The 12,366-nt window shown below is 47.0% G+C and overlaps 1 protein-coding gene across 1 annotated transcript in view; it reads right to left on the bottom strand.

The window, feature by feature from the left end:
• Positions 1-11,973, bottom strand: part of adamts18 (ADAM metallopeptidase with thrombospondin type 1 motif, 18) — a 309,638-nt gene extending 297,665 nt beyond the window's left edge. The window contains exons 1-3 of the mRNA XM_059993277.1: positions 11,827-11,973; positions 11,589-11,664; positions 10,331-10,629 (exon numbers count right to left, since the gene is read on the bottom strand). Of these exons, the coding sequence (XP_059849260.1) occupies positions 10,331-10,629; positions 11,589-11,664; positions 11,827-11,925 (474 nt within the window). The 5' untranslated portion in view covers positions 11,926-11,973. The remainder of the gene's footprint in view (positions 1-10,330; positions 10,630-11,588; positions 11,665-11,826) is intronic.
• Between the last annotated feature and the right edge of the window lie 393 nt (positions 11,974-12,366).

Here is a 12,366-nt window from a genome sequence, read left to right as displayed (position 1 = left end):
GATGACCATTCAAAAGGAAAAGGAACCAACCACCGGCTTAAGGTCACAGTTCACACTGTCTTCACAGGGCTGTCTGAGTCAATCTTCCACAAGGAGCAAAAGGTTACCTTGATGTTTGTATGGCGAGTAGAAACTCTGCTGCAAGACAGGAGGCCATTTGCATCTTGCCAGCAGAATAAATGACCCTGTTTATTTAGGGACCCTGGCCCCAGGTTTGGACATCATCAACCCAGAACCCATCCTGTCGGGCCCCAGATTCAGTCTTATTTACAACATGGACCTCAAAACATACAGTGAAATGTGTTAACTACAATGCACCCCCAGATGTACTGGGGGCAGCCTGCATGTTGGCACATTCCAGCGCCAACATAACATGCCCACAATGCTCAGCAGAACACACAAGCAACAAAGCAATAACAGCAAAACGAGTCCCCTCGCTTGCTCCTCTCACATGCTCCGTTCTCGAAGCCCAAGCCAGGCTATCCACAGCTTCCAGTGGGCTTGTGGATTCACAGACTTGGGGCTCAATCAGGCCTGATTTCTGCACCTCCGACCACCCCTCAGGCCCCCTGACCCGGACCTCCTGTCAGCCATGGGGCCCTTTCTTCCTACATAGGCCATAACCTTTCATTGTTTTTTTTAAATCAATGTGCCTATCTAAGAGTTTTTGGCAACACGCACAAAATGCTGGGGGACCTCAGCAGGCCAGGCAGCATCCATAGAAAAGTGTGAACAGTCGACGTTTCGGGCCGAGACCCTTCAGCTTGACTGGAGGGAAAAAGAAGACGAGTCAGAGTAAGGTGGTGGGGGAGGGGAGGAAGAAACACAAGGTGATGGGTGAAACAGTGGGGAGTGAAGTAAAGAGCTGGGACGTTGATTAGTGAAAGAGATACAGGGCTGGAGAAAGAGGAATCTGAGGAGAGGGCAGAAGGCCATGGAGGAAAGGAAAGGAGGGAGGGAGGATCACTGGAAGGGGGTGATAAGAAGGTGGTAAGAAGGTAAGAAGGTGAGGGGGAAATGGGAATGCAGAATGGTGAAGGGGTGAGGGGCATTACCAGAAGTTCAAAAAAAAAATCAATGTTCACACCATCAGTTTGGAGGCTACCTCGATGCAATACAAGGTGTTGCTCCTCGAACCCGAGTGTGGCCTCATCGCAACAGTTGAGGCAGCCACGGTCTGACACGTTGGGATGGAAAAGGGAAGTGGAATTAAAATGGGTGGCCACTGGGAGATCCTGCTTTTTCTGGCAGACAGAGTTAGGTGTTGGCAAAGCAGTCTCTCAATCTAGGTCGGGGCTCACCAACATACCAGAGGCCAGACTGGGAGCACCAGATACAATACACGACCAACAGACTCACAGGTCGCCTCACCTGGAAGAATGGTTTGGGGCCCTGAATGGTAATGAGGGAGTTGGTGTAGGGGCAGGTGCAGCACTTGTTCCCCTTGCAAGCATAAATGCCGGGAGAGAGATCAGTAGGGAGGGACAACTGGACACGGGAATCACGTAGGGAGCGATCCTTGTGGAAAGTAGAAAGTGAGGGGGGCAGGAATAGGAAGATGTGCTTGGTGGTGGGATCTTGTTGGAGATGGTGGAAGTTATGGAGAATTATGTACTGGACGCAGAGGCTGGTGGGGTGGTAGGTGAGGATGAGGAACCCTATAGTGAGGTGGCAGGAAGATGGGGCGAGGGCAGACGTGCACGAAACGGAAGAGATGCAGCGACATAAGCATCGATGATGGAGGAAGGGAAGCCCCTTTCTCTGGAGGAGGAGAACAACATCTTCTTAATTCTGGAATAAAAAGTCTCATCCTGAAAGCAAATGTGACAGAAATGGAGGAATTGAGACAAGGGGTTGGCATTTTTACAAGTAATAAGATGGGAGAGGTATAGTCCAGGTAGCTGTAAGAATCAGTGAGTTTATAATAGACATCGGTAGATAAGCTGTCTCCAGAGATTGAGACAGATCAAGGAAGAGGGAGGAAGGAGTCAGAAACAGACCAAGTAAATTTGAGGGCAGGGTGGAAATTGGAGGCGTTTGAATAAGTCGACAAGCTCTGCATGGCTGCAAGAAGCAGCACCGATGCCATCATTGATATAGCATAGGAAAAGTTGGGGAGTGATACCAGTGTGGGCTTGGAATATAGGCTATTCCACGTCACTAACAAAAAGGCAGGCATTGATGAAACTCATGCGAGTGCCCATGGCTACACCTTTTGTTTGAAGGGATTGGGAGGGGCAATGTGTTCAGGAACCCTACAGTGTCTAAACAAGCCTACTTATCACATCTCCCCAACCCTTTCCTCCACTGGGAACCTTTCTGCCCCACACAGAGTGGAGAGTACCCAGAGTTCACTGCCTGGGGGTGTGCTGATATTTAAGAAGTGTCTAGATAAGCACTTAAATTGCTTCAGCATAGTGGGTCGTGAGTAAGTGCTGAGAAGGGGGGATTAATATTGGAAGGCTGTCCACTGGTTAGCATGAATGATTTGGGCCAAATGGCCTGTTTCTGTGCTGCATGATTCCAAGGAACAAACGGGCTGCCAATGTAGCAGCGAGTCCATGTCAAAAAGAACTGAATCTCTAAAATGCCTGAGGTTGTGACACGTCGTGTAAATGCAAACTATGCTTTTTTTAAATGGCATCCTCTCCCAATGTGCTGTGAGATTGATCAGTATTGTGTTACATCTACTGATGTTCTCATATTCCACCATGGAAACCCAAATAATAGAACTACTTCAAAAAAATTGATAAAAGCACAAGTGACTAGAAATTTGACAGATTGTCATCATTAAAAGTGGCAACACTGATATGCTTCAGAGAAGCAAATACATTGTATTCACTCACTGAGCGTGACCATCGACAGCACGATCTTCAGCACATGACGTTTGTCCCCAATTGCCCCCAATGGCTTTCTGCACCATCTCAGTGAGCAGCTACCGTGGTAAGCATCCTGACTGGCTGCATTACTGCATGCACGGGGACCCAGAGCACAGGACCTGAAAGAGTTGCAGAGGTTTGTAAGCTCAGCTGGATACATCATGGGCTCGCACCTCCACACCATCAAGGACGTCTTCCCTGATGGGGGCGGCAACGTGGCGGGGTGGTTAGCACGATGCTTTGCAGTGCAGATGACCCAGGTTCAATTCCCACCACGGCTTGTAAGGAGTTTGTACGTTCTCCCTGTGACCAAGTGGGTTTCCTCCGGACGCTCCAGTTTCCTCCCACAGTCCAAAGATGTACCGTTTGAAGATTAATTGGTCATTGTAAATTGTGCCATGACTAGGCTAGGATGAACTGGGCAGCATGGCTTGAAGGGCTGGGAGGGCCAATTTCACATTGTATCTCAATAACAATAATAAAAGAGACAATGTCTCAAAAAAAGGTAGCTTCCATCATTAAGGACCAGCACTTTCAAGTTTGCTCTAAGACTAACTTAGTGTGGGTTTACTTTAGAACTGCTGCTCAACCCTGTGCACACTCAACCCCTTCACCACCGTAGCATCCGGTTCCAAGTGAACCCCTCGCATTGCCCACTGGGAAATGGAAGTTCTTTATAATGCATTTTAACACAATCACTACTTAGGACTCGTCCTCTTTTCCTTACTACCATCAGGGAGGAGGTACAGGAGCCTGATGACACAATGTTTTAGGAACAGCTTCCGATTGTCCATGTACTCAGCCTCACTATTTTGCACTCTTTTTTGGATTAATTTTTTTTAAATCTTCATTATTGTATCGGGTGTTTTTAATGTATTGCTGCTACAAAACAACAAACCTCACTGCATATCTCAGTGATAATAAACCTGATCCTGATACTGAGCAGGTTTAGCGCCTACAGGTCTGCGTGTCTGGAGTCAGTTATCACACCTACTGGATGTAGAAGGCAGATTACTTTCCCTGAAAAGCACAAGTGAACCTTGTGCATTTAAAAGTGCACTTCCTAGGTCTGATCTGACACCAGTCTCAAAATTATGGCTTACTTTAGAATCCTTAAGAAAATACAACTGTTCAATACCAAACAGCAACAAGGCAGGCAGAAATATGTTAAAAAGTAAGTTTGGAGCAGTCTTGGATTAACTGTAAATCTTTTGGCAAGGTCCTTAGCACTGAAAGCAAAGACATACAGTAGCCAAGCAAGTTGATTGATTTCATAAGTATTATTCTCATCCCAGCTTACAAGTTTTGTACCTTCAGGGAGTTCGTGCTATTGCATTCCAAAACTACAGACCAACAAAACCGACTCTTGACTGCAGTAGTCTTCACCCCTCCAGGGGTTAAAATTCTGGCCTTGCACAGTGCCCAGGTCATTAAAATTATTCTTTTATCAGTTTGCCAAGACGCTCAGGCCTGTTCTTGTGCTGTATGGTAATCTGAATGAGTGTTTGCAACCAGTTCTGCAGCCTTTCAGGAAAGTATTATATTGTATTGTATTCAGATGCCCTCTATAGGCAGCAGATTTAATGGTAATTAACTGAATCTGGTATTTTAAAGTGAGCCTCAGTAGCTGAGTGGTTATAGCACAGAAAGAGTCCATTCTTGTTTCCTCCATGTTCCAAAGATGTACGGGTTAGGGTTAGTAAGTTGTGGGCATGTCAACACACACAAAATAACTGGAGGAACTCAGCAGCTCAGGCAGCATCTATAGACAAGAGCACAGAGACATTTTGGGCAGATATCCTCCATCAGGATGTCATGCTAGTGCCACAAGCATTGCAACACTTGAGAGTTGCCCCAGCACATCCTCGGACTGTGTTGGTCATTAACGCAAACCAGGCATTGCACTGTACATTTCATTTTAATCTAGGTACATGTGACAAATAAAGCTACTGTAATCTTTCAATTTCAATGCTCAAAGTTCAAGTAAATTTTATTATCAGTACACCGCATGCAACCCTGAGATTCATTTTTCTGCAGGCATACTCAGCAAATCTTTAAAACAGTCTTAAAAATAACAGCCATCTTCCATGGGAAAACCAGTTCTTAATCCTAGCTTGCAATTCACCCTGAATCCCACCATGCATCTTTAACTTCGGAATCAACCTATCATGGGGACCTCATCAGATGCCTGTTCAGTCCATAATGGTTCAAATTAAAAACAATCAAGTGAGTCCCCTTTCCCTGTCCTCAACAACTTCCTTCCTTTGTAGTTATTTATCCAGCTCCTTTTTGAATGGCCTTTGGACTGTGGGCGGAAACTGGAGGAAACCTAGGGGGACATGGGGAGAGGGTAAAAATTCCTTACTGTAGCAAGAATTGAATCTTGTTTTAATCCAAAGATGTATGGGTTAGGGTTAGTATGTTCTTACCCGTGGCTACAACTAGCTGTCTGCATGCAGCAGCAGCCGCATCCCGGAATACCTCTTCGTCAGGCGGGTGAGGGAAGCCAGTGGATCTCATACCCCAGTGAAATAGGGACATGCCTGTCCTAGCACGCAATCTCAGCTCTGGAGTGTCTGAGATCTAATGGCCAGGAAGGCAGTTTCTGTAACGCTCTGTGGAGAACGAAGGGCATGAGGAGGGAACAGAAGTCATAGTTACCCACTGCAACTAAGGAAGACTCCAGCCACGATGACTAACCGTGCTGCTGGACCCGGACTCCCGAGGTCGAGAGGGTGGAACTGCCCCAGTGCAATGGCTTTTCCACTTTAAAAACTCTCAGAGTTTTCTTGTCATCCTCGGACACCAATGGACAACCAGCACCATTTGAATGCTCCAACTGAAACTGTACAATTCCACTCTGACAGCAGGGTGATGCAGATAATAAAGCTGCTGCCTCTGAGGCTCCAGTGGACCAGGTTCAGTCCGTGTGGAACTTGCACATCCTTCCTGTGACCACATGAGCCTGCCCCCAGGTGGCCCTGCTCCCTCCCACATCCCAAGTACACGAGTTCAGTAAGCTAATCGGCCACTGTAGATCATGTGTATGTAGACTGTAGAGCTTATGTGAAAAGTGGGGAGAATAGAGTCATACATTACGGTATGTGGGCAGCACACTACCAGAACGCTTTACAGCACCAGCGAACAAGATTCAATTCTTGCTACAGTAAGGAATTTTTACCCTCTCCCCATGTCCCCCTAGGTTTCCTCCAGTTTCCGCCCACAGTCCAAAGACGTACAGATTAATAAAGGTCAACAAGTTGTTGGCATGCAATTTTGCTGTCAGAAGCATGGTAACACATGTAGGTTGCCCCCGCAAAGCCTAGGACTGTGCTGGTCATTTCACTGTATGTTTTGAACATACAATACAAATGTAGCAAACAAAGTTAATCTAATCTAAAAATCTGGCTAACAACTGGCTAACCCTAACCCATACGTCTTCGGAATGTGGGAGGAAACCCTGGCACCCAGCGGAAACCTACACGGTCACAGGGAGAGTGGCAGGTGTTGAGCCCTAGTTGCTGGCGCTGTAAATCGGTGCACCAACACTTTGCCATCATGCCACCCTGCTACCCCCGAGGTCCATGACCAGCGGTGTTCCACAAGGATCAGTGGTGGGACCCCCTATAGAAAGGTCAGTCTCTAACTCTGATTCTGCGACCTTCCTCCGATTGAGGACGTCTTGCTTCTTCTGTTTTGTGGGTTCCAAGGTAGCCAATGAATCCAATTTGAGAATCTTTAATGTCTGTCCGTCGGAGCACAATGCAACCTCCTCTGTTCCAAGAAGAACAACCCCAGCTTCTACCATCATTTCGCTGTGTGGAACAGCAGGCAGTGGTTAGCGTAACTCTACTTCAGCACCATTTAGGTTCTGTAGATTGTTATAGCTGGAGCTGCTAACGGGGACAAGTTCCCACTACCTATTCAATGCTCCCAACAGTGTGCTTCTTAAATAGCCTCTGACAACCAAGCGCAGCTCCTGGCCTTCATGTGTGGCTTAGCTACTAAGCCTGGCAGAACAGTTTCTATTGACAGGAGAAGGGGCAAAGGCAGGTTACTGGCGGCTTAAAACCAGTCCCTTTGGGCAGATGGGGCTCATTAGCCATGGTTGGCAGATTAGGTAGAAGAAAGCTCTGATCTCAAACCTCCACTGCCCTGCGGATACACCCACTCATGGGAAAGGCTTTGAGTGTAAACCCAGAGGGAAAAATCCAGAGCCCAGTTCAACACTGACTGGCAACTCCTGTGACACGGTATCAATGACTGTCATTCCTTTGGATTTATCAGTGATGTAGAGTGGAAGCCTGTGACATGGACAACAGCTTGCTCTCCATATCGACCGCCTTGGCTTGCATATCGGGCAGACCGCTGGGACATAATGCCCTTAAGCAGAGGTTCTCTCCCTCTATTACAGCACCAATGACCCCAATTCAATCCAGGCGCTGTCTGTAAGAATTTTATACATTTTCACCATGACCACGTAGGCTTCCCCCTACATTCCAAAGACATACAGGCAGGTTAGTAGCTTAATTGGTCACATGGGTCTAATTGTGCAGTACAGGCTTGTTGGACCAGAAGGGCCTGTTACCATGCTGCATCTCTTAATGAACAAAATAAAATCCTGGAATCATTTTGCTAAATCTCTCCAAAAACTTTCTCATCTTTAAAGTGGGACACCTGGATATTGGCACAGTACTCCAGCTTATTAAAGTTCACCACAAATTTGTGGCCCTATACTTTTAAACCCAAGGGACTACCTTACGTTTTTCAGGAAGGGAATCCGCCATCCTCAGCTGCTGCAGTCTGAGTGTGACTCCAAACTCATCAATGGAGTTACTTGCTAATTGTGGTCCCAGTTCAGACCATTTGGGGATCAACACCAAATGACCAATGATACATTAGCAGCAACATCCACTTCCTATGAATGGAAAATGATACAGGATAAAGACTGGCTTTATTTGTTACACATATTTTGAAACACAGTGCAATGATCAACTTGTGTCAAATCAACGAGGATTGTGCTTAGCAGCCTGTAACGTCACCACACTTCTGGCATCAACAAAGCGCCCACAACTTACCAACTCTAGCCATACTCTGTCTTTGGAATGCAGGAGGAAACCAGTTAACCTGGCGGAAACCCACGAGGTCATGGGGGAAAACAAACTCCTCACATGTGAGGGAGGGGATCAAAATGCGATCTCACAATTTTGCACTGTAAAGTGATGGCCTGGAGCTGCTGAAGAACTGGAGACAGGTTTCCAGTGAAGTGGCACAATTCACAGGGTCTTGTGCACTCAGTAAAGCAGAGGAGGCTGGCACAGTAACTGCCAAGGTGAGCCAGCAATGGTTTCCAAAGAATTCAATAAAATGTTCTCTAAGATGACACAGAGTCAACACCAAGCATCAAGATTCACATGAGAATCAGATTTAATATCACTGGCATATGTCATGAAATTTGTTGTTTTGCAGCACGTGGGCTCACTGTTCATGTAGTAATTTGATGGCACAGGGAAATAAGCTGTTCCTAAAACATTAAGTGTGTGCCTTCAGGCTCCTGTACCACCTCCTTGATAGTAGCAATGACAAGAGGACAGGCCTAGATGGTGCAGGCATCACATTTTGAAGATGTTCTCGATGTCAAATGGGTGGCTAAGCAAAATGGAAGACCAAGATAATGGGTCAAAGAGGACAGGGACATATACAACAGAGCAAGACCATTCAGTCCACCTCACTGACCATCAGCCACCTTCCCACATTATAGTTATAGAATTACAGAGCTCTACATCACAACAATAGGACCTTCAACTGATCTAGTCCATGATGAACTGTTATTCTACCTAGTCCCATTGACCCCACACCTGGACCATAGCCCTCCCATCCATGTACTTATCCAAACTTCTCAAGAGTTGAAATTGATGCAGCATTTGGCAGTTCATTCCACACACTCACCATCCTGAGTGAAGAATCCTGCACAGACTCTTAACCTGCCCACATTTGTCAGCTCCCTCCAGTGCCCAACAAATCCTAGGAGCCATTTATGGTAGTTAATTAACCTAGTAATCTACATGACTTTGGGACATGGGAGGAAACCCACACATTCACAAGAGGGAACATGCAAGCTCCACTGAGATCAGGATTGAACATAGTTTGCCAGCGATCTGTGGTAACAGCCCTTCTACAGCTGCACCACGGTTTAATCCGATTTGGATTACAACAGTGTAGGATTCAACTCTCTCTGTCCAGGTGCCGAATCTCCTCCACAGAAATGTCCACTGTCCATTTGCCTCCATAGATGCTGCCTGACCCATTGATTTCCTCCAGCAGTTTAGTTCTTTTGCTCCAGATTCCAGCATCTGCAGACTCTCGTCTTACTAGAGTCAAACTCAGTCCAGTTTGGACAGGGCCAAATAGTGAAGGGTTATCAATCCTTTCTTCCCGTCCCCACTCTCCAACCTCCACCGATCCCAGTCTCGCACACCAGTTACAGGGGGAAGGTGGGAAACTAAGAGTTGAAAATACCCTTAAGACATAGGAATGCAAAAAAAGTCATTTCCCCATCAACTCTGCTCTGCAGTCCATCATGGCTCATTTATCAACCCTAACTCCATTCTCCTGCCATGATGGAATAGCATTGCAGATTCAATGGGCTGAACGGTCTAATTCTACTCCTATATTTATTTTCCTACTTAGCAATTTATCACAGTAACCAGCCGTTCTGACCCAACAAGCCCACACTGCCCAACTATCTTGCCAACCCACAAGTCTCTGGAATGGGAGAGGAAACCCATATGATCAATGGAGAATATCCTAACTCCGTACAGACAGCGGTGGGAATTGAACCCTGCCACTGGCATTGTAATAGCATTACACCACACTGATGGGAGGGGGACAGCTATCACGCTGTCCCCATTAGTGTGGGAATCAACCATAACTGAATGATACAGCAGTCTCAGTAGGCTGAATGGCCCAATTCGGCTCTTGTACCTTCTGAGGATATTCACTTACTTTATCGTTTCGCGTCACATTGCAAAACAACATTCCGCTGTTTTACCCTGGTCGCTGACCCTTGTATTATTTCCGTGTATATTCTATATACTGCGAACTTCACGTGAGCAAGGTCTGTAACTGCACCCTGGTGCGTATAACAAGTTCATCCAAATCCGAATTCTATTCATTGACAAAACAAGTTTAATTCTTTTTAAATGCAGTTCACACTGAGCAGCTGAGATAATAGACTAGCTACCTACAGTAATGTGAAGGAACAAACGATTGAAAACGCCTGCAGAACTGGAGGATGAAATATGGGAGCAGTTTCCCTGCTGGAAGAGGAGGGGGTGTAGATGGAAGTGACAACGGTGCGGAGTTGCTGCGTGGACGTGTTAACACTTGCAGCGACCACGAAGGCAGCAGGTGAGGGAGTGAGAGAGGGAGAGAGAGAGAGAAAAACTCACCAAGCCCCCACACGTGGACACGGCCACCGAAGAAGAACCGTGGTCTCTGACGGACCCCTGATAGAAGCAGTTCGCCTGGGAGGCGGGCATGGGTCTCTCTGTGACCCCATCCAGGCCCAGCGTGTACACCGTGAAACCTCTCGCCAACAGACTGGAGCGGCTCAAATCCAGGATTAAATCTTGTCCCGGGAGGGACAGTTTGTAGTGCAGGGACCCCGAAGGCGCTGATCTTTTGTGTCGGCTCTTGGGCAGATGACCCCCGTCAGGGCCAATTTCAACAGGCGTCACCAATATATAATCTGAAAGCGGGAAAGATTCGTACACAAGATTTAAATTCCCCCAACCCGACAAAAAAAAAGCGTTCCGCACCCCGCCCCTCAAAACTTAAATGCGCTCTAACAATTTGCACCGCGTCACTGCAAGTAAGACCATTGGTACGGTAACAGTTCACAGTCACTGAATTGACCGGTGGCATTATGAAGAAATCGCACTATAACTGCAACGTGGGCGGAATGAGAAAGTCATCTTTTTGGAGAAAGGAATGAATTAACTCTCCCTTCTCAGGTTCAGCCATTCATTCCCGGCGCCTTGCTCACGGCCGCCCCAAAAGTGCGGGCTACTCCGACCAGAGCTGCGTTTTTAAACCCGAGCTGAACTCACGGAACCTAACTGTGTAACAAGCTGTCTCCGAGCTCCGGAGAGCTGCAAGTTTCAGCTGGACAAGACTCGGGGGCAAAGCTTGAGAATTGCAAACCTAGCCCTTGACTCACAATGATCTCCTGCGGACGGTAAAGAATCTCTGAGTGTACTGTACGTGTCTGTGTGTGTGTCTCTCTCTCTCTCTCGTGCCTGTCCGTCTCCCGCGTCCATACCCCTGCAAATTCCAGAGTTCCTGCATCTATCTACCTTTGCGTACCTCTGTCTGTGTTACCCTGTGCATCAGTGTGTTTATGAATGAGTGCGTGCCTGTAGAAGTACGTTTCATGTCTGTATGTGTGCGCCTAAGGCAAGGTACCTTGCAGTGCCCCAGTCTATGCTTATCTCTTAAATACATACTGTGTTTCTGTGACTATGTATGTCTTTATGCCCATCCTGTCTCGGTAACTCTATAAGATCCTCTCAGGGTCAGTACACCCCCCCCCCCCCATCCTTTTACCCCATCTTTGCACCACCTTTTGCACGCGTTACAAATTCATATACATGCGAACATATACACCCCACCCCCTCCGGATCGTGAGACATATCGACATTTACAAACCGTCGTTAACTCCAGTGTTCTGGGCACGATGTGGGGACCGCTGGCTTTCGGGAGCAGCGCTGCAGAAGTGCAAAATCTGCAAAATACACGGGGGTGGGGGAAGAGAGAATTAAAAGAGGCAAGTCAAAATTGAAATAGGTTAAAGTTTAAGCACTATGCCTGAATGTCTGCATTTTGCACTTCAACAAAACTCGCACTAAAGTTAATAAATTAAGTGAACTAAACTCATAGCACCTGCCTGCATAATATTGCCAAGCCAGAACGCCGTAAAAAGTTGCATTGCAGAGCTGCAGAATGGGCTAGGTACATTCCATATCGCAAGGGTAAGACCATCCATTTTTGCACTTCATTCGCAAGAGTTTGTTTTAATACAACTACCACTTAAGTCCTGGAACACGAATGCAAACTTTGCAAACTGGGGCTCCGTTGGTTCAGCATTTTTGGTCGTATTGCTTTTCCTTCAGGCTTGGCGGTGGGGATGTGTTGCTTTTGCATTGGCTGGCGATGAGCGAGAGAGACGCCGGTGCAGCCCAGCTGCCTGTGAGTAGCGATGAGCTTCTCGCCTGTCTTTTGCCCTTATTCTATGAATGGAGAGACAGACCGGGCTCGTGCTCACTTGCCAAGCCCGGGGACCAATCACCGGGCAGCAAATTGTGCGTAAGCTCCATTCCCCACTTCACACACGGGACTCATCCTGCTTCTCTGCATTTGCTGATATCGCTTCTTTGCGACTCTGGGAATTCGTAATACACACTAAAGGTGTGCTGATGTTCTCACT

The sequence above is a fragment of the Hypanus sabinus genome, chromosome 17, assembly GCF_030144855.1.
Source record: "Hypanus sabinus isolate sHypSab1 chromosome 17, sHypSab1.hap1, whole genome shotgun sequence".
NCBI lineage: Eukaryota > Metazoa > Chordata > Chondrichthyes > Myliobatiformes > Dasyatidae > Hypanus > Hypanus sabinus.
The sequence above is the reverse complement of the archived record's forward strand: the minus strand, read 5'-3'. Positions and strand labels throughout refer to the sequence as shown.